We start from the raw sequence: 24676 nt of genomic DNA on the forward strand, positions 1-24676 counted from the left end.
AATAATAATAATAATGGTTGGCAAACAAAATATTGACACTTTAGGCACAATTTGGACATGTTCACTGTGGGGTGTACTCACTTATGTTGCCAGCTGTTTAGATGTTGATGGCTGTGTTTTGAGTAATGTTCAGAGGAAGGTAAATCTATACTACTATACAAGCTGTACACTGACTACTTTAAGTTATATCCAAGTGTCATTTCTATAGTGTTGCCCCACGAAAAGATATAATAAAATATTTCCAAAAATGGGAGGGGTGTACTCACTTATGTGAGATACTGTATGTGAGATGTGTACATTTTCAGCAGCCTATTTAGATGTTTGTTTGTTTTTTTTGACACCAGTATTTTGGTATTTGTAGCGAACGCCACTTAGACATTTCACACTCGTCCCTGAACGCAGCAGAGAGACGTGCATTAACCTGATTTATTACGTCTCTGTCCTTCACCTGCTCAGGTCTCCCTGCATGTCTCCTGGGACTCCTGGTTTGGGTGCTGATGTGGAGGAACTGGCTGAAGACTGTTCTGCAGTCAGGTCACAGCTGGAGTTCCTGCAGAGGTTGCTGCTGCAGGTGAGAGGGCAGAAACACTGCGCTCCCTCGACAACTACAGGACATATCAACGTTTGTCAATGTGCAGCATTTACATGTTATTGTAAAAACATTCAGAGACGTGCGGTTGTTTTTCTTTAACCAGCCAAAGACCTATGTTTGTCTTTTTCCTGGGGGACAGGGGGATCTTTAGTGAGAGGTAGCAGGGCGACAGTAAATGCCACATAGAACTGTTATACATCATTTGAAAGCTGAGAACCTGAAGATTCATTTGAGATGCAGCTCAACACTGAGTGTCAAGCTGTTCTAGTCATAAATCTGTAGTGACAAATGTGTTTCCTCAGGCGCCTGTTGAAACCTTTGAGACGTTTAAAGGTGTTTAAGGGATTAGAGCGTTATGATCGACATCCTCATGCTCAGTTATATCTCATAAGTTGTTGCAGCAGTTTTTGAGTTGATTCCATGTGTGACACAGATTTAGTGCTAAATTTAACAATTTTTGGACCACTGGTGTAATCATAAATATGGTGGAGACTTCTGGAAGAATTCTCTTAAGAATTTTTCAGCGATTTGTTCTGGAAACTGCTGAGAAAGCACCATATTGTCAGTGTCAATGTATGATGAAAACCAAACATCCTGTGAATACCCAAGGTCTTTAGTCTGTGGCTGTAAAGTTTCATGACGCTGCGACTATCCCAGAGGTCACTACAGGTCACAGCGATGAGATGTAGCTCAGCACTGTGTGTCAAGTTCTTCTAGTCATAAAATCTGTCTCAAACATCAAATGCTAAAAAGTGCATAGTTGGTGCCCAAATCTGTATGGCACTAACATAAAGTGGGCGTGTCTGTAAAGGGGAGACTCATGGGGACCTAGAGAACCCATTTTTATTCAGATATCTTGAGCTGAGACGTCAAAGAACCTCTGTGAAAATGGCCATGGAGCCAAAATTTAGCCCATATTTGAAGCATTATTTCGCCCCCTTTCCCAAGAAGGAGCATGACATCATTGGCACCAGCTGATGCCGCTTGTCTTCTAGTTTCATATGATGCCACAACCTTAGCTTAAAAAACAAGCGTGCACGGCCTCTTAAGGACAGTAATGTGGCCGAGATCACCGGCGCTCCTGCGGCTCTCAGAGGGTTAAATGTTCCTATTTGCATGTCTTTGCTGTTCAGGTTTAAAACTTATGTTACTTGCGTTTTTACCACGTAAACATGAGCATGTTGTCCTGCAGCAACAGCTCAGTGTGAAGAAGTTTAGTTTCCATCATGTCAGAGCTCCACAGTGTCTTTCATCATGCACAGTAATGAGCAGGAGTGTGAGTGTGTGAGTGTATTGTGTGTTCAGAGTGAACCTGAGGTGAACTTCTGTTCGTGCTTTCTGCAGTCCATGTTTCCTCCCCTCAAACATTCAGTGTGCCAACTGTACAGACATCATCTAAAGGCAGCTCCAGCACGCACCGACCGTGTGTGGTTTTACTTTTTTTTTCTTCTTGCCTCTTCTGTTTATAAACTGAGTAATGCATTTTTAGGATAATGTAAGTTTTTGGATACAAATGAAACATTTTTGGCTCCCACAGTCGTGTCTCCTTCTTAATTTGCACCGCCCAGAGCAAAGTAATGTCTATTTGCATCGTCGAGTTTCTTTTTATTGACTTGAAATTCAATTTGCTTTCAGTCTGAACACACCTTAATATGATTCAGAAATGTTGTCAGCTCAGCGTGACAGAATGCAATTTCCATAAATCTTTCTCCAAAGCTATTTAAAATACTCACAAGTGAAAAATGCAAATGCTCATAATGTTGTTCTGAAATGTTTCCACACTGTATGAGTGCATCAAGAAGCAACTACAAAATGATGCGTGTTTTAATAACGTGCATGCTGTGTGTTGTTCAGGAGGAGGACATGGACGAGGACACGCTGACCACGGACACTCTCCTGAGTCCTGAGATAAACAACGACTCCTCCCACAGCTCCGACACTCGGGTTAGTTTCAAACTTAAAACAGCTAAGGTCGACGTCGCAGCAGCCTGCATCATCCTGTCCTTCAGCCAGCCTCATGTGCATCCTCTGCTCCTACATTTCCCAGAATCCCTTCCCACAGCCCTAACTGTGTCTCTCTGTGTGTGTTTAGGTGCAGGCTCTCCTGCAGGAGGTGCAGCAGCTCAGAGAGGAGCTGAGGAGCCGAGACCGAACCATCGCACAGCTCACCATGCAGCTGGTCCGTGTCTCTAACATGATCACACTCTGAAACGCTATTACGCTCAATCTGACATCCATGTTTCCCTCTGAGCAGACTGTCCCCACGGCGACCACCAGGTGTCGCTGCCAGGAGACGCCGGGGAGGGTGGATCGACACACACAGACGAGTGTGGCGGAGAGAGAGAGCGTGGCCTCGCAGACGCCGTGGAGAGAGCACACTGTGAGAACACACACACACAGTTAAACACACACACACAGTTTTATTGATCGTGTTTGTGTGTTTCACAAAACAGTTTTTAGCAGAAAACTACCAACAAAAGGAGCGATATAACAACAACCCTCAAACACTGAAAACATGATTTAAAAAACAAAAGAGAAATAAATAAATATTATAAAGTAGTAAAATATCTGTTGTTGCTTCTCGACACAAAGTCTCAGGAGGTTCAATCAGTGCACGTCTGTACAAAACATCTTCTTTGTCTTTCTCTGGATTTTAGAACCTTTTTGTTTTGTGTATTATATAATTAATTCTCCTTGTTCTATATTTATCATCTCGTCTCTTCTGTCTCCGCCTTTATACTTCTTTTCTTCTTCCTCTAAAGCTCTGGTTCTCAGCCTTTCTCCTCAAGGGACCCCTAATCATTGAGTAAAGTAACGACCCCTGACGAGATGACAAACATTGTGGACATTTCATATTTATTATCTGTCTGTATTATTTCTGTGTTTTAGTTTCAACAATCCTACATACTTAGCAGGCGTCTCTTCATGTCTCCACGCCAGTGGTGTGGTGTGGTGTGGTGTGGTGGTCAAAGGTCAAGATCACTGTTACCTTGAATCTCTGTCATTCTAGTGTACGCAGCATCTTAACAACACCTTGAGGGAACTTCTTCAAATCTGAAGGGTCCACTTTGAGTAGAGACTGAGCTGATTCTGATATTGAACACAAATGTCTAACAGGATAAAATGAGAAAGTGATGACATTTTATATCCAAAAGGTCAAAGGTCAGCTTGACTGTGACATCATCATGTTTTAACGTCATATCTCAGGAACAGAAGGGGAGACATTTGGTCAAATACTGAATTGGTGACTCTAATCTTGAAACTGTGCTGATTGTATAGATCTTCTGTGTGTGAAGCATCCATGTTTTCACTGACATGGATGGAGACTGTCAGAGACACTGGACTGGTGGGTGGAGTCATACCCCCCCTTAGCCCTACCCCTGATTTGCGTGTTCCCGCAAGGGGTAGTGGTGTCCCAATTCCTTTTTGCGTGTAGGGGTAGGGGGCATAACAAGGGGTAGTGGGTATGAAACTAGCCCTTCGGAGTGAGGGATTTCAGATGCTGACTTGCCAGCGAGGGGTAGACGTTGCCATGGCTACCACCGAGCAAGAGACGGGGGAAAACGATCATACTTAGCTAACGTTACCGTCGTCAGGTTGTTTGTTAGCTAGCTAGCTAGCTCACACTATCTGGCGTCTGTCATCTGTCCTGTTCTGCAAAATTGTCTGACTTTTCACATTACGATAACACGCCAGCTAGTATAACTATGCTGCCTCGTAATGTTAGCTGGTTAGCTAGCTAGCAGAAGTCCCCTGTCGTCTGTCGTTCATCAAACGAAGCATGATGAATGTGGCAAACGCGATCGGTAGGATGAACTCAACTGGAGACTCCATTGTAGGTGCCAGTTGGAAATGTAGATGGCTCGCAGCTTCCTGTTTAAAATAGTTACATATGTGTGAACGTAACCGACGCGGTGATGTAGTGAGTGGTGTCCTAATTCCTAGGGAAAGATTTCAACCCCTACCCCTCGTTGCTTCATTTCGAGGGCCAAGGGGTAGTGGACAAGGGCTAGGGGTAGGGCCAAGAGTTAAGGGGTAGTGGACAAGGGCGAAGGGGTAGAGCCAAGGGCTAAGGGGTAGTGGACAAGGGCTAAGGGGTAGGGCCAAGGGCTAAGGGATAGTGGACAAGAGCTAAGGGGTAGTGGACAAGGGCTAGGGCCAAGGGGTAGGACCAAGGGCCAAGGGGTAGTGGACAAGGGCTAAGGGGTAGTGGACAAGGGCTAAGGGGTATGGCCAAGGGCTAAGGGGTAGTGGACAAGGGCTAAGAGGTAGGGCCAAGGGGTAGGGCCAAGGGCTAAGGGATAGTGGACAAGAGCTAAGGGGTAGTGGACAAGGGCGAAGGGGTAGGGCCAAGGGCGAAGGGGTAGTGGACAAGGGCTAAGGGGTAGTGGACAAGAGCTAAGGGGTAGTGGACAAGGGCGAAGGGGTATGGACAAGGGCGAAGGGGTATGGACAAGAGCTAAGGGGTAGTGGACAAGGGCCAAGGGGTAGGGCCAAGGGCCCAGGGGTAGTGGACAAGGGCTAAGGGGTAGAGCCAAGGGCTAAGGGGTATGGCCAAGGGCTAAGGGGTAGGGCCAAGGGCTAAGGGGTAGGGCCAAGGGCTAAGGGACAGTGGACAAGAGCTAAGGGGTAGTGGACAAGGGCTAAGGGGTAGTGGACAAGGGCTAGGGCTAGGGCCAAGGGCCAAGGGGTAGTGGACAAGGGCTAAGGGGTATGGCCAAGGGCTAAGGGGTAGTGGACAAGGGCTAAGAGGTAGGGCCAAGGGGTAGGGCCAAGGGCTAAGGGGGGGTAAGTGGACAAGAGCTAAGGGGTAGTGGACAAGGGCTCAGGGGTAGGGCCAAGGGCTCAGGGGTAGTGGACAAGGGCTAAGGGGTAGTGGACAAGGGCTAGGGCTAGGGCCAAGGGGTAGGGCCAAGGGCCCAGGGGTAGTGGACAAGAGCTAAGGGGTATGGCTAAGGGCTAAGGGGTATGGCCAAGGGCTAAGGGGTAGGGCCAAGGGCCAAGGGATAGTGGACAAGAGCTACAGGGTAGTGGACAAGGGCGAAGGGGTATGGACAAGAGCTAAGGGGTAGTGGACAAGGGCGAAGGGGTAGGGCCAAGGGCCCAGGGGTAGTGGACAAGGGCTAAGGGGTAGTGGACAAGGGCTAGGGGTAGGGCCATGGGCTAAGGGGTAGTGGACAAGGGCGAAGGGGTAGGGCCAAGGGCCAAGGGGTAGTGGACAAGGGGGGTTATTGGGATTGGGCCTAAGTGTTTTCTTCTCCCTGACTCTTGGCCATTATGCGTTCTTTGGTTGATTTAACTGTTTAACACTCTTCTACTGCAGGACGAGGCTGTTTAGCAGAGAAGGAAGTCTCTGAATATTCAGGTCTTCACTGAGTCCTCATCCTGTGAGATCCTCAGCTAATATATTGCATAATAATCTAAACTTTAGAAATAACAAATTTAATTTATGTTCCTCACATAAATGAATGAAATAGATTCTTTTGAAAAAGGTTTTCTTACACCCCTTGAAATCTGCCAGGCTGGCAAACAGTGCTCTAAAGCATATTACGTATTACAGAGCAGCCAGTTTGCTGATGTCACCTGAGAAAGGGTTTCTGGGTAATGAAGTGCAAAGTTCCCTGTGCCTGAGGGGGTCTCTGGTGCTGTAAACACAGATGGCACCACTATGTTGTGTGTTTTTTTTTATCTCTTCCAAACTCTCTCTTCTTGTTTCCTTCAAGAAACCAAAGTCACACTCCAGAGTTTGTCTCCCTGTCATCCTCTTTTCCTCCTCTTTTTTTCTTGCTTGACGTTCTGAATCAGCATCCTCTCGTCCTCTCTGTCTCCTTCCCTCTGTCTCCTCAGGCTTTTCCTCCTGTTCCTTTCCTCTCTCCACCCTGGCAGTATCAGCGCTCCAGGCCTTACAGGGGCCGGCCGAAGCCCAGCATCCCCTCCCACCTCGCTAGAAAAAGTGAGTCATGTAATAACCACCCCAAATGCCATAGTAACGCCATCACCCAGTCCATGCTACTTACGCCCTCGTCATCCTTAACTTCATCATCATCATCATTAAGGCTTGGAGTGCACCAGCTAACCAAACTTTATTACTTAATTCCAGTCAACGTTCAGACACACCGAATCACCTCGTGTCCCTGCTAGCTAACTCATTATTCGTTTAATTATTAACATTTTTTTAAGTATTTGGTCATTTCTTTTCATCTGTTTTAAATATCAATAAATACACCACAGGATAAGTGAGTGAAACAAATCGACAGTGCAAAAAAACCTGATTATGTCAGTGTTAGTGCAGCACAGTATATTGATATTAACTTTAACTCATCGCGAAAGACAGGCGATATTTCCCTGTGAATATAGTAAATATGTGTTAAATCACATTCTGTCTGTAGGCGTCATTTTGCCTGATATGTGCTATGCTTTTAACTCTCCGGCCAATCAGGGAGCCCTCACTGTTTTGCGTCATCTGATCGGCTCTTAGGAATATGCCCAGCAACCAGTAATGACTGATGGCCAATCGATCAGAGCACCTTTATCTGGCGTTTAATATATAATCCCTGCTCGTCCTGACTCTGCTGCACAGATAATGAGTTAATTGCATATGGGGAGATTTTCATATAGGAGCAGAGCTCATCATTCAGCATCAGCGCTTTGCCGCTGATAAATAGATAACGGGGAAACACAACTATTAATTGTATTTTCAGAGAGCTGCGTTCTGGTCAGGGTGAAACGCCTCTGAAGCAGCATTTTACATAAAGTAGGCTCATCACTGTTTAACTTGCTCCTGAGACCTGACATCTCTGAGCCTTCACAAGATTAGCAATATTAGGCGTGCAAAGTCATCCAGTGGGCCGGATTGGGCCCTTTGGTGGGCTGCTTCTAGCCCACAGGCTGTATGTTTGACACCCCTGGATCAGACAATCATCATGTCAAAAATTCTTGCTGCTGCTTTGACATGAGCGGCAGGGCGGACATGTTGTTGATGGAGGTTTACAGGTGAAGAGCGCTGTGTGCTCCGATTGGATGGCATTACCCGTCACATCAAGATAAAATCAAACTTTATTTAAAGCAGCAGAGTAGGAGGGAGTGTACACTGGAAGTCAAGGTAAAAACGCGAAAACGCAGCCTAATCCAAGTTGCGTGAATTTATCATGGCACTCGTAATGTGACTCAATAGTGTGTATGGCCCCCGTCTACTAGTCTCCCCACCAGACAATCAGAGATCTCCGCCTTCTGATAGTCTGGGGACACTCCTTTCTAAAGTGTGTTTAACACACCGGAGAAAACAGCCAGCAACAAAGCAACGCCTCTTGCATTTTTGAAAAGGACACGCCCTCCCGGAAATGTGCGCTCCTCCTTTTCTCGTCTGCAAGGCAACAAACACACAGAGAGCTTGAAAATGGATGCCGAGAGATTTAACTCCGTTTTATCAAACGTGTGCTGAGTCCACAAGATTGTGGAAATGAAGGACTTACAGCGACTTTGTTTAAAACTTTTAACGCAGTGGGACTATGTTTACCAGCACAAGAGTTCAGCGAGCCACCAAAGGACCACCTGCAGATTTACTATTGGTTCTGCAACGTAGGGAGTTTTTTAAACTCTGAAATTGTATCCGCCCATCTAAACACAAAATCAGGGAGAAAGACATCAGTCTTTAGTTAAGCAAAGCGTCTAAAGACTGACTTGTGAGTCTACCTGTCTACCTGTATGGCCTCCTCCTCCCACCAAACCGGTCATGCTGGATGATATCACAAGCAGCATAACGTTCACCACGCCGTCTCCAGACTCTTTCACGCCTGTCACGTGTGCTCAGTGAAGACAACGGGGTGCCGATGGTGGACCTGCCAGTTCTGGTGTTCTCTGGTGAATGATGGAGCTGCACGGTGCTGGGCTGTGAGCACAGGTCCCACTAGAGGACGTGGGGCCCTCATGCCACCCTCATGGAGTCTGTTTCTGACAGTGTGGTCATAAACATGCACACCAGTAGCCTGCTGGAGGTCATGTTGTAGGGCTCTGGCAGTGCTCCTCCTGTTCCTCCTCACACAAAGGAGCAGATAGCGGTCCTGCTGCTGGGTTGATGCCCTTCTACGGCCCTGTCCAGCTCTCCTGGTGTAACGGCCGGTCTCCTGGTGTCTGGTATCAACGTGACTGGGCTGCAGGTGACAAGGACACTAGCGGCAGAACAAACTAGAGAAGAGTCAGTCAGGAAGGATAAGGAGAGAGCAACTGTCTGTGGACACCACATGTAAAACCATTCCCTTTTTTGGGGTTGTCTTGCTTTTGCCTCTCCGTTGCACCTGTTGTCACTTCGATTTGCACCAAAGCAGCTGAAACTGATTCACAATCACTTGTGCTTCCTAAATGGACACATTGATATCCCTGAAGTTTCACTGACTTGACTTTGAATTTGTCAACTATGTTCATGAAGCATAGGTGTATGATTATTGTATGAAAGAAGGTTTCACAGCAGTCGCTCCTGAAAAGAAGTATTCAGTGAAATTAACTGAATAACTTGAGGGTTTCCGTTTATATCCAGTCTTTAATTAAAAAACAGAATGCTAAAGAATCTAATAGAAACTCTGTCGTCTGTGTAGCCCGTTAGAAACGAGCGCAGCACCTTCAGTTTGTGGGATTTTAATTTAACCAGAAGAAACCAGAGGTAAACTGGTGAGGGGTCAGAGGTCAGAGATGTTTTTAATGGAGATGTGGAGGCTCTGCCAGCATGAAATGACTCGAATATTACACTCAAAATGATGTTCAGCCGAGACGCGCCTGCTCTGAATCGAGTTCTCCAAATTAAAAGTTTCCCTGACATTGAAGGTTATTTTAACTTATTCATGGGAATGCACATTAGTGGAGAAACTTGAGAGTGGAAACTGAGTTCAGACATGAATTTAATCTGCTGGTCACTTCACTCCGAGCTCCTCATTTATAAATGTGTTCATTAATCATGTCTGGAATCTGCTGTATTTACTTCCACCACAGTTACTTCTCCTCCTGTGCGTACGTACGTCCTCTCTTCCATCCTCTCTTCAGCCCAAATCCTTGAACCATACTCATCACGTCCACGCTGTCTGTCTCATGCTGAGGACAGACAGCGTGGCCTTCAGTGCGTCTGAGAAATCATGTCTCTGCTTGAAACAGTTGAGAAATGTGTGATTTTGTTTTGTCTTCTGGTGTTATTTTCTCCTCTAACAGTCCTCCCTCTGTCCTCTGTGTGTTTCTGCCTCCTCCTCTCTGCCCTCGCCCAGGAGTGGAAAACTTAGTGCTTTACTTCAGTGACACAGCGTGGTACGGTGCAACTTTTTTTTATCTTCCTCCTCCTCAACCTCCACCTCCTCTCATTCCTTCTCCTGATCCCTCCCTCCCTCTGTCCTCTCTTACCTATAAAACAAAGGAAACAGGAAGTTGTCCTCTTTGTGATGAAATAGTTCATGTTGTGTTCATCTTTTTTTCAAACCTTGAAGTTGCATTATTTGATTTTGGACATATTGTCAACGTAACAGCAACATGATCATCCCATGTTTACGTGAGACTGTCCTACCCCAAAATACAACTCCATAGGTCGTCTATACGAGCACTTTATTACGATCAGCTTTTACGTTTATTGTGATGTGGCTACCTTTAGTGCTGACAGTAATGATGGGAGGAGCAAAGGTGGAGTCAGGTGACATAGTATGAAGAGTGGAAAAAGGTTGGGGTGGATAGATGTGTCAAAGAAACACAGGACTCTGACCCAGGAGACAGCTGTTTGTGTCCCGTGTCAAACCAAAAGTCAACTTTGACTTACTTTAACTCATGTTCATTAGTGATGGGCAAAGCAGTTCTTTAGATGTTACTGAATCACTAGAATCAGTTCATTAAAAAGATTCGTTCAAAAGATTCGTTCAGCGATTCGTTCAGTGCTTGGCAGGAGGAGCCCTGACTGTGTACTGCGTCATCCGACTCACTGAACTGATACACGGCTGTGCTGCTGCTGCGTCTGCCCGGCACTGGTGAGTCTCGTTACTGGCCAGCCTAACGTTTTGAGTTTGTTTATCTGGAAACTAAGTCTGTTAAAACAATGGGGAGGTGTGTGATTGTGTTCATGTGGCTTGACTCCTGGCTACATTAGCCGTTAGCTTGGAGAAAACGGTCCCTATGAAAGTGTATTGCTGAGAAGAAATTATTTGAATCACTCAGGGATCGGGTTGGGTCGGTATGAGGGGGAAAAAAAAGGTCAGGTTTTTGTGAAAAACCGCATCAAGTCGGTAATACCAGATTTTTGCCACTTGGGGGTGCAGCTGACTCATTTAAAATAAAAAACGACAACAGGACACCAGAGTGACAGTAACAAGTTGTTTCTTTTATTCCTTACAAATAAATTTTGCAGCTTACTCAATCAGTGCAAACAAGGGTTGCCTCCTTCGTCTGGCTCAAAGCCAAAGTGTTGCCATAGTGGCGCATTCTTTGATTTCTTCGAGACTAAATTGTCCGCCATTATCGACTTCCCGTCACTGTTAAACAAACTCCAGGCTACAGTAGAGGCCTCGGCACATGCGCACTCGCACCCCCTAGCTCAGTCCCCGCCCCACCCCCCTCTCTCTCCTGCTCGCTGTGCGCTTGGCAAAGAGGCAGACACAGGTGCACACAGACTCGGGCATACTATAAGTGGAGCGGATTCCGCGAGGAATGTCCGCAGTCATTCAGGCTTCCATAGTTGAGCGCACTTCCGCGTTGTAGTTTCCTGTAAAAATGTCTGTGAAAAATCCCTGCGATGTGAAAAATACATGCCGAGCAGTCTTTTGTGTGACACTGGTGCGCGGAGCGGAGTCCGTGTGGTGGTAAAATCTGAGCTTTACGCGCACAGGGTTCAGACATCTGCTTTTAGTCCGGGCGGACCTCCGCGGAGTCCGCTCCACATATGTTCCGTGGTCAGGTCGGTCTCAAAAAAAAAAAAAAAAAAAAAGTTCAAGACGGAGTACCAAACAGAATTGGTATTACAGAGAACCGACCAAACCCTACTTAGGGATTGGGGTTATGTCGTTCACCGAGTGATTTGTTCACCGAGTGATTTGTCACACAGTAGGCACTCCTTCCCTGCACCCTGGCTTCCTTGCGAGTCACGAGTGATTCATCGTTCGCACGGACCAAATCGACAGTTGCACTCCCGGTCTGCATGCTCGCTGCTGAGCTCAACTGAACTGAGAAATGAACAAATCATTTCCGGAAGTGATTCAGTTTGGTACGTTCACTCAACAGATTCGTTCTTTTGAATGATTCGTTCGCGATCGACACAACACTTACGTTCATAAGTTGATTTAACGTCGCATACATAATGTAAGTCATAGGTGTAGATTTCAGGGGGTGGGGTCGGGGCGAGGACACATCCCCCTTGATATTTAGAAAATGTGCATTTGTTCCCCCAATAAAGAAATTAAAGCACAAAATTAAAGTCTTCTACATCATAAATCAGTGAATAAAAAATTGCCAGAATGCAGGAAATCAAATGTTTGATGCTTAATTTTTGTTTTTAAATCAGTATTGTCCTTGAAAATCAGAGATGTTTTTATCGTCTCATATGTTTGTTTGGCAGCAGTGTGGATGGTGAGCGCGTGACATCAAAGAGAGCAGGTCTCTGGCTAGAAAAGCTCATTTAATTGGTAAATTAAGTCTAATTGTCTTGTTGTGACTTGCTGTGACTCTTCAGTCTATTTGTGGTTTGAAGGTCTGAGAAAACACTTAAGTGCTGGTTGGCAAACAGCAGCGATGAAGCTGAACGACTACAGCTCTCTCTGGGTCACAGGATTTATGGAAACAGAGCTTCTGAGTATCTCAAAGCATCTCACGGCCAACTGTCACCTGATATCACACACAGTTGTCAGCTACACTCTGTTTCCATCGTCAGTCTCACATTATGTCCACTCAGATTTCTGCAGAGATTTGATTTTCCCTAACCAATCACTGCAGACCAATGTATTTGCCTGAGTCCACGCAGTTGTGTAGCCATGCCAACATACATGTTTTCTGAGCTTTTAAGAGTGGAGCAAAGTAAAATCATGATTAAGGGAAACTTGGAAGTGTAGAGCTAATTATTACAAGTCGTAAGTTGTGTGTAATTTTATGTGGATGTGAATTGGACTGATTAGATATTTACTGTGTCAGTTTGTGGGCAATCTCAGAACTGATCGGCTATTTGTCTGACGATGAGGCCACGGGCAATATTTCAGGGTTTGCGGTGCAGCCAGAGGATATGCTGATAACAAACATGATGGTCAAGACTAGGGTTGAGCCGAATACACGTATGTGGTACAGCTGATGTACTTTGTACGAGTATGAATACCATACGATCAAAATGAAAGGAAGATCCTGATTTGAAATGTTGTGTTTAATCTCTTAGGGGGCGATCACACTTACAATGAGCGCTAGGAATGAGACGCCAGTAAAAAAATTGATTCCCTATGATACGGCGCGTCTGACTGGTTTTCAAGCATTTTTTATGACGTGCGTCTTTCTGGCGTCTTTTTAGACGCACATTCTTTTTCTGGCATCTTTTTAGACGCGCCTTTGTAGACGCTGAAAGTTGAAATAATCTCAACTTTTGGTGCCAGTAGCACCATAGCTCCGTCTTGGGTCCATTCTCAATGTTTTGATCGCCTGGTTGTGCACGCACCCCAGCTCCTCATAAGGAGCGCTCATTGAAAGGGCATTTCAGGCATTTCAAAGATCTTTGAATCATCCGCGTTTCTAGCGCGACTTGTAGGTGTGATCGGCCCCTTGCTCTTGTGATCAAAAATAATCTGAAGCTCGATCCTGAAATTTTTTGGAAATAGTTTGCTAATAAATAATAAATGTAGCAACCCATATCAATTTTAGGTGTAAAATAAACCCCTCAGGTTAGGTCCCACCCATTTCCAGCGTGAACCACACCCACCTCCCATTTAAGCCCCGCCCATTACAGATACAGATAATGCTGTATTCGTTCATCCCTTTTCAAGAGTTCTTCCTCCATGTGTCTACAGTCCAATTATGTGTTTTTCCAGTATTGTATTTCTGCCATGCATTCCACCTTTTGCTCTTCACACTGACTGTTTACCTTCAGGCAACCAAAGCCTGCTCAAACATGATTGGTCAATACTTCACAGACTACAAACAGAAACCTGAATGCTTCTGATACCAAAATCTTGTCCCATCGCCGACAGATTCTGCGTTCACCTGCAGATATCTGTTTATAGAGATTAGTTTGTGGGTGATATGATGTCACCTGGACGCCTGCATGTTTGCTGTATTTACATAGAGGGACCACAGCAGACTTTTTATTTGCCTCCTTCTCGTAATGTAAAACAAACTAGACTACAAACCCAACCCATACATGAGACTAATCGAACTATGAGAATCTGTCGTGTCACAAATATAACACTACAAGCAAAGAGTGCTGATATCCATAAGTAACTTATTTCCCACCCAGAGTGGCTCTCCAGTCTGTTTTACCCATGATTCATTGCTCCCCGGAGGACAGGTCACAACTTCTCCTTCACACTGAAATGAGCTCAGTAAAGCAGAGTCCAGAGGCTCGTAAGGAAGCAGCGCCGAGCTAAAATTATCTTTCTAAATGGCTCTAAAATTTGTATTAGATGAGGTGCACTTCACTTCAGCTTGTTCAGTCACTTGAAGCAGTCGAACCACTAGAGATGAGATCACTCAGGACGCCCTTCATTTCCTCACTGTGATGGAGTGAAGCTGCCGCGTCTCTCAGGAAATCACGTCCGGATAGCGCTGTAGGATTGTGGGAGTTTAGTTAGTTAACATACGGACCTCGTTGAGGTTCGTCAGGTGGATCTCTGGGCTCCAGATGAGATGCATAAAACATCTGAACAGTAAAGTGAGAACATAGAAATACATGGTTAAAGTTTATGAAGGTGAAAACGTAGCCAACAGCCTGTGACAGTTTAACTGTTTACATAATTAAACTGTACCAGTAGTTGGTTCTCTACAATCTCTGTGGGTTTTATGATATTTATGTGGACGAGGTTTCAAAGCCATGTCTACTTAAAGTCCGATTCCCTCAAAGGTCTTTCCTGGGCTTTTCAAGTGGAAATGTCAACTCAGCCGATAACGCAAAGCAGTGCCGTAGGTGACAGCGCTGATATATAATAAGAATAATAACTGGAAGAGATATTGTGAATTTTTTTGAAGTGGAATTCTAAGAGGTGCTTATCTATGGTCAGTCTATGAAATGTAGTAGGTGGTGGTCAACATGCTCCCAGTTTTAAGAAGGTGACGGGGAACTGAAGCCCATATATCGCTCTCGAGCTCTGATTTTTTGCCTGAGCCCCACTGGGCCGACCCAACCCGCCAGGTTCGAGCCAGGTCGGGCTGTAATTTCACATTTTCCCCTGGGCTTGGATTGGGTCAGGGTGGTAATGAAAGTGGCAGTACTCATACGTATATGGCAAGAGTTTTAATGGACTGACTCAAAAGAGGAGGGGGAGGACTGCAACTGAGGGAGGAACGTAACAGAACAATGGAGTATAGTAGTGGAGAACTGGGGCGGAGACATAGAGTGCACACAGGAGACGGACGGAAAATGAGAGAAAGAGTCGAGGGGCTACAAGTCGACGAGGTTGGTTGGTAGTGTTTCCTGATGCCTCCCCAGCTGTTGGAGTGATGTGTGTAACATACAGCGAAGAGCAGTGATTGTCATTTGACGAGATGCACAACCCGCTCTGCCGAACCACTGAACTGCTGAAATAACAGATGAGGGAGAAGTGCTGTGAGGAAACATGTCAGTAATGTTTTTACACTAGAAATTTGGGTCTCTAATCTGGCTTGGGCCAAAACTGCTGCCATAGGTCAGATCGGGCCACATTGTTTGGGTCTGATCAGACGTCACATCTTCACCAAACTCCTTAAAATAAGAGCACTAATTTTACCTCACAGAACATGAGAGCTGTTGGTCTGCCGCCACCTCAATCGTTTAATTTGTGTTACAGTGTGACTTTCATATCTGAACTAACATGGTGTCCACAGCAGTATGTTACTTAGCTTTGATGCCAGATAGGGGGTTCAAGGAATATAGCTAATTTCTAATTTTTAATTTATAGCTAAGTTTATATGTCGCAGTATCATCCAGCTTAAACTCACGTTAGGTCACATGGGAGCCGTTTTTAGAAGTGCTTCGGAAAAAAGCATTGTGGTACAACAACATACGTACCTTGACCAAACTTTGAATGTCTAGGAAGCTACACAATCAGTCACAGTCATCTCGTCTTTTCGTAGTGTAAAACTTTATGGCAAAAAACGTCTCTAAATTTGTTTCACAGTGGATGTCAGTACTTTGGAGGCATCTGATGTTTTACATTTTTGTACACTTTGTTTTTTGTTATAATTCAAGTTTTTCTTGGTTTGAAAGGCTCGGAACATACAAGAATACAAGGCACACATTTTTTATAATATGGAGGTGGACTCCAGTACATAAAGAAAAATTAACAAATTAGTCTAGAATCAAAGCAAAGGAAAACAACTAACATGTCACACATATGTCCTCATACATCACTCTGCAGGGTCTCTGTAGCCCTTTTTAAATAGGAATTGTGCAAATTTGCAGGAAAGCCCAATCAGTCTTTTTTTAGCATTGGCAGTATAAAAACAAAATCGGGGAGTGCAGCAAAATGCCGCCTACCTACTTTTGTTTATAGAGAATGTGCCTTTTTCGGGGCAATGGGGGGAGTGAGCAAGTAACAAAACGTGTAGCTCAGCATGTGACGTAAACAGTGACGTGGGAGGGAAGCCACAGCTGGTCAGTCCTTCGGCGATACTCTCGTAAGTCGGCCCGTTCTTCACCGTCCCCGTCATCTGACGGTTAATGGCCTCTTCGTTTGCGAGGACAAGGAGGGCGCGCAATTCCTTGTCTCCCCAGTTGCTCATCTTTACATTGTCTGTCAGGTTTGTGTTTCCCTCTTGCTACTAGCTGCTCGCTAATTCCTGCTATCAGCTGTTTCCTGTTTATCCACCGCCAGTGGCTCGCACGTGCGGCGTCATCAACAGCCCCTCCCACAAGTCATCAACAGCCCCTCCTGTTGCAGAAGGCCGCCTTGTTCTTTTTAAACCAAAAAGGTTCCACCAATATGTCTACCCTACGAGGTGGAAAATTGGAACCCTCGGATCAACTCGTCAATCCGGCTCTGTGTGTCTAAATGCTCGCAGCTTGCCGGCAAACAACCCAACATTCGCCGAAAATCTGGCAGTGTAAAAGGGGCTATAGTCACAGAGCAGGTTCATAATTATGTAGGCTTATTGGTAGGCATTTTGATATGAGTCCATAAACGGTCCCAAGGAGATATTCGATACACCTACTCGATCTATGAATCTCTAGATGTTTGTCGCCTCTGAATTGAGCAGCATTTCTGCTCTCTGATGGCAACAAGAGCACATACGCCTGAAGGAAAATCACACAAGTGTTTGATCATGAGATAAAAAGATCGGCTGTCAGTGACTTTAAAGATTTTACAAGAAAACTGGCACCAAAAACATTTAAATTCTTGTTTAACGCTCTCTGTGGGTCAGTATTTCAGCCATCTCTGTTACAGAACTTTGGTTTTAAACTCCATCACACGAGGAACAGTTCTCCTCATCTGTGATGTTTGTATTTTTCACCTTGCAGCTGTTTTCCAGCATTAACAAATTCCAGACGCAGCATTTCCCTCGACTCCCAGAAACCCTCTAAAACCCCCTTTAACCTCCCAAATACCTTCGAGAATGTACGATCGCCTCACCTTACTCAGCAAAATGACACAAACATACAAATCAAGCCGCCTGTAAGACCTTAAAACACCTCTGAATAACAGCCACAAATACACCTCACCCCAAACATGAAATAAACACAATAAAATAGCCGAACCTCGACATGCCAAATCCCCAGAAAGAAATAACGTGAAAAACACCTTCATATCTTCACTTTGTGTTTCTCAGCTAATCAGAGCTGAAAATGTTTTTGGTGTATTTAGAGACCCGTCAGTCAGCATGTGAGCAACCTGCAGGTCTGACCTTTTGATCACAGATACTGAGTTATTAAAGTTGGCTTCAAAGAATATAAGGTTTCAAATTAATATTAAAGTGCTTGATTGTTTTGAATGCTTGAAAGCCTCTAAAAACGTAGTATTAATCTATAATAATTCTCTGCAATATGTAATTAGTTTGACTGAACAAGCAGCAATTGTAATTAAAAAGCAAATAAATATGCAGATTTGTTTTTTTATCAAGAGTCTTACAGTCAGTCCAAAAGGGCCAGCGCCTGAGCACCACATGAGGTCCATCTGTGCAAATGCCTGAAGCGCAGAAATTTAATTCTACGTCATATAAACATAAAAAGTTCACATTTTACAACCATGCTTTTTAATTTCATTGAACTATGAAAGCTTAGCGTGGTGAGCTTAGGTTTCTCTAGAGATGAACTTGATCCAGGAAGTGCTCTTTATCTCTCCTCAGCACAACTTTGTGTCCGACACACTGATGTCCACACAGGCAGGAGGTCACTAACTGTGTATACGACTTAACTCAGGGTGCAGAATGTCTTTTACCACAACATTTAACGCAACTCCACCCATTTAGCCCCAACACACAACAATATGTGAAGTGCACAATGATAGTTGACCAACAGTAGGGCTGCCACAATTAGTCGACTAATCGATGACTAATCGACTATTAAAATAATCTGTGACTATTTTAGTAGTTGACTAATCGGTTTGAGTCCTTTTTCATAGAAAAGTATTATAAAAGTACCCAAAATACTCTTACTGCAGCTTCTTACGTTCAGATATTGGCAGCTTTACACACTCTCCCATGACGGTGAACTAAAACCCTTTGGCGTGAGTATGAAACAAGACATTAGATGACGTAATTTGGGGGTTTGGGAGAGACAGACCGACATTTTTCAACATTTTAACACATTTTTCAATGAAATGATTAGTCAACTAATCGAAGAAATAATCGACAGATTAGTCGACAATGAAAATAATCATTAGTGGCAGCCCTAACCAACAGTTGTCATCAGGGTCCATCAGTAGTCTCCTGCATGTTTCTGATATGAATGTAATGATGAAATGATATATTTTGGTGGTTTGAGTTGAAGGTGTGAGAAAGAATAGTATCAGTAACATTGTTAACACTGTGCTACATTACAGAGAAATACAAACCGTACTAATGAACCTTCATTAATATAGGCCTATATTTTATCTCCAAGTGCACGTCACACACTGAGCGAGCCGCCTGTTAATGACGCTGTGGGCTAATGGGCATGTAGCTACTTCCATGTTTCAGATGATACGTCATGTTTGTAGTCGACCAATGAAGATGAGTTTACATATCACCTTGGGTTCGTCCTTCACCTTCTCAAAATGATCCCACACTTTGGATTTCCTGCCCGACATGTTATTAACTAGCCTGTGGAATAACCGCAGGTACCAGCCCTGGAGATTAACCTGACGAGGACACTTCCTGTGTCTGTCCTTTCAAATTAAAGTCCCACATGGTCCAGTCATAGAGGTTTGGATTAATTTTGACAAGACGCAGCTCCTTAGTTTGACATTTTCTTTGTGACTGTTTGTTTGTTTTTCTGCCACGAAGCAACCAATGCCGACTGATGACCTTTCTGGTCGACTATTAGGGGGCAGCTCTAGTTGTTTACTGGCCGTAACAGGGCTCGACAGTACGAGCGTTTCACTCACATTTGCGGCTAAAAATAGATGTGTGCGAACTGTAAAAAATATTTAGGGGCACATGTGCGCATAAAAAAATCAGCCAAAGCAGCCTATATTAAAAAAATATGATAATCTAACCGCAAATGTTGGAGGAAGTCCAGCCGCCTTCCCTCTTTCCTCTTCCCTGTGTGACACGGTTTTGGGCGGTTTTCCAAGCCACTGTCGGCACAATGAATATAAGTCCCACTGTCAGCAGCGTGGAAATAAGTCAACGTGTGGAGGAGACGGACCGGGAAAAGCGGCGGACCTCCGGGGAAGCCTGCTCCATTTTCCCTGCAGTCAGGGACCGTTCGCAGGGACGGTTTTTGCTATGGGCAATGTGGCTGACAGCCCAGGGCGCAATCTATGTGAGGGCACATGAGCGCCCTTCAAAAAAAAAACAACAAAAAAAACAAACAAAACTCGCCAGTTTTCTAGACTACCGCTCATTTCCACGTCAAGTTAGTGGAGTGGGTGCTGGGGCGCCCCTAGTATCACATTTCAACCAGCAGCAGAAAGGAAAGGCGAATCCTGGCGGTTGTGGGTTGAACGGGGGTCACAGACAGGAATACGGCCGAGGCTCATAGTGCTCTGCCTCGCAAGATATGGTATCGTGATACTACTCAGAAGCATGATACTTTCACTGGTATCGTACCATGGTGGGTGGGGAGCAGGGGGGGATGGTTTGCCCAGGGCGTAAAACCAGCCAGGACCACCTCTGACCGTTTGCCTCTGGGCAGGGTGGAAATAAGTCCTGCAGAGTTTCAGAGGACCTGGAGAATGTTTTAGGATAGTAATAACATCATATAAGATAATCATATTACAAAGATAATATATAACATTAAAGACAAAATTAAAAAAACTTGATGATTTTACCTTTCTGTACATTTTGTATACAAATTCATTAAATAATTTTGCTTGTAAATGTCTATTTGTATCAGGTTTATTACGGACAACACATTATTTGATCAATTTACATTGTGCCCCTAAAGTTCTTGGGAAAAAAGTTAGCGTCAAGCCCTGCGTGAACTAATTAGGTAAAATCAGCTTTATCAGTAGAATTAACTCAAAAAATTGTTGACTCAGCATAAAAAAATTATGTCAGACTCACAACGGAGGAGTTTTTGTGTCGAGCGAACACGAAGTTTCTTGTCATTTTGACGATCCTGGGCATTTGTGTAGACTTCACATTTTGAATTTAGTGTCATGGACAGATTTCAGGGCCTTTAAATGGTAAAAAGTCCCCAATTACCAATATTAAAATAATATCTATTACACATGTAGAAATAAATAACTCTGTAACACTTATTGTTTTTTCATCATTGTACTAATACGTGTAGTAATTGAGTACTTTCCCACCATTTCACTGCCTCCAGCTCAAAACTACAACCTCATGTTTATTCATTAATTATTGTCTTAATTTTAATAATTGAGTAAATTGATGATGCAGAGTGAAGTGATATTATTCATCTAACGAGCCTCCAGGGGGCCAATGAGAGGACAGAGGAGAGGGAGAGCGTTAGTTTGGATGGATCAGCAGTTTGTGCGCCAAAAAAGTGTGTGTGTGTGTGTGTGTGTGTGTGTGTGTGTGTGTGTGTGTGTGTGTGTGGACGTCCTATAAGTCGTTGTCAGGGAAGCAGAAAAAGTTGGCAGTCGAGTGATTCCCCCTCACACACACACACACACACACACACAGGAGAGGTGAATCCTCCTTGAGAACACCGGCGTGCAGTTGAGGACACTCTTCTTCTTCATCTTCATCCTCCTCTTCACTCTCTCCCTCCATCTTCCTCACTGTCTCTCCTGCCCTCCATCGTCACCTCTTCCTCCCTCCTTTTCATCCTCCTCCTCGTCCTTCCTCCTGCTGCCCTTCTCTCCCTCTCGTTAATCCATCCTGTCATGCATTATTTATGAGGCTTGGACACAGACACACTTTAAGACACTGGAGAGGTCCCTGCAGGAGACAGACAGGTAGACAGACAGGCTGCAGCACTGACAGTCACCACCAGATGTCAGTGTTCACCAGAGGATATTTCCTTCCTGTGCGTTTTGTTGGAGCTTTATGTTCTACAGAGAACATACACATGTTGTCATGTCACAGGTTCAGAACATGAGCTCAGTGTCGCCTCCTGCTGGACAGTTTCTGATGCTGTTTAGTTTTGCATCACAGTATTTTAGATTAAAGAATTTGTTCTCCTCGTCAATAAATCTCATGTTCAGACTCAGACTAACAGTGAATGTGTCTAATAAAAAGTACAGTGTGATTCTGCAGCCTGTAATCAGTGAGCCTCACTGTGCCACTCATCACCATCAACTAGGGCAGGGTATTGTTGAGAAAATTACAATCACAGTATCAAAACCAGTATCCTTAAAGTGAAACCAATACCAGTAGAGTACTTTATTTAATACCTTTTTTTTTTTTATCTTCCTTCAGTACCCATCAAGTGAATGGAAGCAGTTGGTTGCCTAAAATGCCTCCACTACTTCTCCACATCCAAATTATTTTTACCTGAATACATTTTTAAAGTGTTCAAAGTATCGAAATGTTTCACCCATAGCTGAATATTTGGACAAATCATGTCCGACCAAAAAAAAAGGGAAAAGCTAAGACAAACCTAAACTAAAAACTCAAAAAAGATAAATAATAAAAATACATTAATTAAATAATCATTGAGACGGGATTTGAGCCAGTATGTCATCATATAGTAACATCAGGAACCTTAAATGAAGGAGATGTAATTCGCCCACCTAGCACAGTATTTCTGCACCTGATTGATGAGCCTAAACGCGAGGACCTCGTGTGCGACCACAATACCCAGATTGATAGATCTGATAGAATAAGTTTTCTCCCCAACATGAGGGATGTCATCTAACTGGCCTACTGTCCTTGTCCCAGTATACAAGCACGGGAGGGGAATCCATTTATTGAGCCAAGTATGTGCGACTCCTCTACGATAGGTGGAGATATGCCCCCTTTCAGCTTGTTAGTATTGGACCTTTTTCCTGTTGACCTATTACGTCACAGACCAAACAATGGACAAACAAGTTAGCTACGGTTAGCTAGCAGCTAACTGCTACCATGGTGGACAACTTTACAGCTCTGTACATTTGGTTCGTCCAAAAAGTCACAGCTCTGGATGTAGATTTCTCCATGTTGTTACCGGCTTCTTCTTCTCTTACACATTTAATGCTATTGGACTTCCGGGTCAAAGCCCGGGGCGGAAACTGTGGAGCATGCTCAGAGCGCCTCGGCCAGTTTGGGTCTGATTGACTGTATACATGCAGGAGTCACATGATCTGGGTGTGTTAGTCCCACTGTGACACATTCACTTTAGGACAATTTCAGTCACACTAAAGGCCCAAACATACTCGGGCGGAACGTACACGGAACGGAGTCATTCGGGCTTCCATAGTCGAGCGCACTTCCGCGTTGTAGTTTCCTGTAAAAATGTCCGTGAAAAATCCCCGTGATGTGAAAAATACATGCCGAGCAGTCACTGGTGCGCAGAGCGGAGTCCGCGCGGTCGTAAAATCTGAGCTTTGCGCTCACAGGGCTTGCTGACGTCCACTTTGAGTCTGCGCAGACCTCCGCGGGCCTTAACACGTTTACAAAATGTAGCATATTGCCAGAATTACAACATCCTTCAATCTGAAACGTCAAACATGTCAAAGGCTGAAACCAACAGTTATTTTAATTATCTTAATTATTATTCAAGAGTCAAGATTCAAGAGGCTTTATTGTCAATTCTGCAGTTGTGTACAGAGAATCACTCTAAATTGATCCACGGTGCAGACAGTGCAAAAGGATAAGTATAAAACAGAAGAGATAATACAAAATAAAAATAAATAAGAGCAATCACGTAGTACAAAGATGTAAATGCAGTCAAATCAAAAGGTGCAAATATGCAACAATTAGAATAGCAGCTTGCATCCCAGACAAGTACAGTAAATGGTGAATGCGTTAGTTCTGGTCGTCTGTTTAAAGTTGCTGGTGCTCTATTGATTATTTGATTAATTGTTCAGTCTTTCAAACGTTCATGAATCGTTAACAATGCCCATGGTGTCTTTAAAGGTCTTGATTTTTACAGCCAACAGGCGGAAATAGAGCTGAATAGTTTTAATTTGTTGATCAGCAACAAAGGAAGGTTAAAAAGGAAAGTGTACAGCTTTAAAAGTTTAAACAATCATTGACATATTAATCAATAATAAAAGATGTTCTCGGAATCCAAGACTTAGTGAAGCTTGTTTGGCTCTGGTGTGTCTGAAAGCATTGTTAGGTGTGCAGAAATAATCATTACATTATTAACATTAATCTATTCTGTGGAAAAAAAAATAAATAAATAAATGAGAAAGATATAAACTAAGTGAATTTCTGCAGGTAGTGTGCAGCAGCAGCAGCAGCTCAGAGCGAGACAGATAAAGGACCAGAGTGGTAACAGCAGATTAGTTATTACTTCACAGAAGTTTGCCAGGATCAATAAACTCAGATTGTAGCACATGATGGATTTCCCTGCTCGGTTTTCTAACTTTCCCCCTGATTCTCGGTGTAAATCGGATTATCAGTGTGTAGATGAGAGCCGGCTGCAGGATTAAAGTGTGGAAAGCAACAAGCAGCTTAACGCTTCTGTATCAGTCACACTCTGTTACATACTGCTGAATGATGCTCTGGTCTTCCATCTCTGTGAGGACCATATAGGTTTTTAGACCTGGAGAGAGAGGACATTTTGAGAAGTGAGGACATTTTGAGAAGTGAGGACATTTTTGGAACCAGAAGGGTTTTTTTGTTTTGTTTTATTTTTTGTTTTTTTTTTAAGCAGTGACTTTGTTTGGAGAGTGAAGACATTTTTGGAAAGTTAGAACGTTTTTAAGTTTAAGACATCTTTGGAGAATAGGGGTGGTGTAGGAAAGTCAGGACAGTTTTGCAAAGTAAGGTTTTTTTCAGAATACTGAAAACAAAATTTTAAAGCAAAGAATTATTTTTGTAAAGTGGGGACATTTTTTAAATTTAGACATTTTTAGAAACTACAGACATTTTTGGAAAGTCTGGACATTTATGAAAAGTGAGAACTTTTACAGAAAGTGAGGAACTTTTTTTTATTAGTGAGAACACTTTTGGACATTTTTAGAAAGTGAGAGCAGTTTTGGAATGTCAAGAGATCTTGAAAAGTAAAGAAAGTTTCCAGAAAATGAGGAATATTTTGGGGGGAAATTGAGGACATTTTTTAAAAGTGGGGGTTTGTTTGTTTGTTTGTTTGTTTGTTTTCAGAAAACTGGAGACAAGTGGTGACATTTTAGAAAACTGGGGACACTTTGGAAATTTAGGACATTTTTAGAAACCAAAGAAAATTTTGGAAAGCTGTGATATTTTTGA

The 24676-nt window shown here is 43.8% G+C and overlaps 1 protein-coding gene across 6 annotated transcripts in view; it reads left to right on the forward strand.

Moving 5' to 3' along the window:
• LOC125880631 (serine-rich coiled-coil domain-containing protein 2-like) overlaps nucleotides 1-24676 on the forward strand; it is a 92139-nt gene that overhangs the window by 52737 nt on the left and 14726 nt on the right. For 4 of the 6 annotated variants that reach the window (XM_049563260.1, XM_049563259.1, XM_049563263.1 and 1 more), the window contains 4 exons: nucleotides 457-571; nucleotides 2447-2536; nucleotides 2685-2771; nucleotides 2847-2972. In XM_049563260.1, the coding sequence (XP_049419217.1) occupies nucleotides 457-571; nucleotides 2447-2536; nucleotides 2685-2771; nucleotides 2847-2972 (418 nt within the window). Of the gene's footprint in view, nucleotides 1-456; nucleotides 572-2446; nucleotides 2537-2684; nucleotides 2772-2846; nucleotides 2973-6439; nucleotides 6546-9840; nucleotides 9881-24676 lie in introns of all 6 variants that reach the window. The other 2 variants (XM_049563265.1, XM_049563264.1) reach the window with 2 other exon arrangements.

The sequence above is a fragment of the Epinephelus fuscoguttatus genome, linkage group LG20, assembly GCF_011397635.1.
Source record: "Epinephelus fuscoguttatus linkage group LG20, E.fuscoguttatus.final_Chr_v1".
Taxonomy (NCBI): Eukaryota; Metazoa; Chordata; class Actinopteri; order Perciformes; family Serranidae; genus Epinephelus; species Epinephelus fuscoguttatus.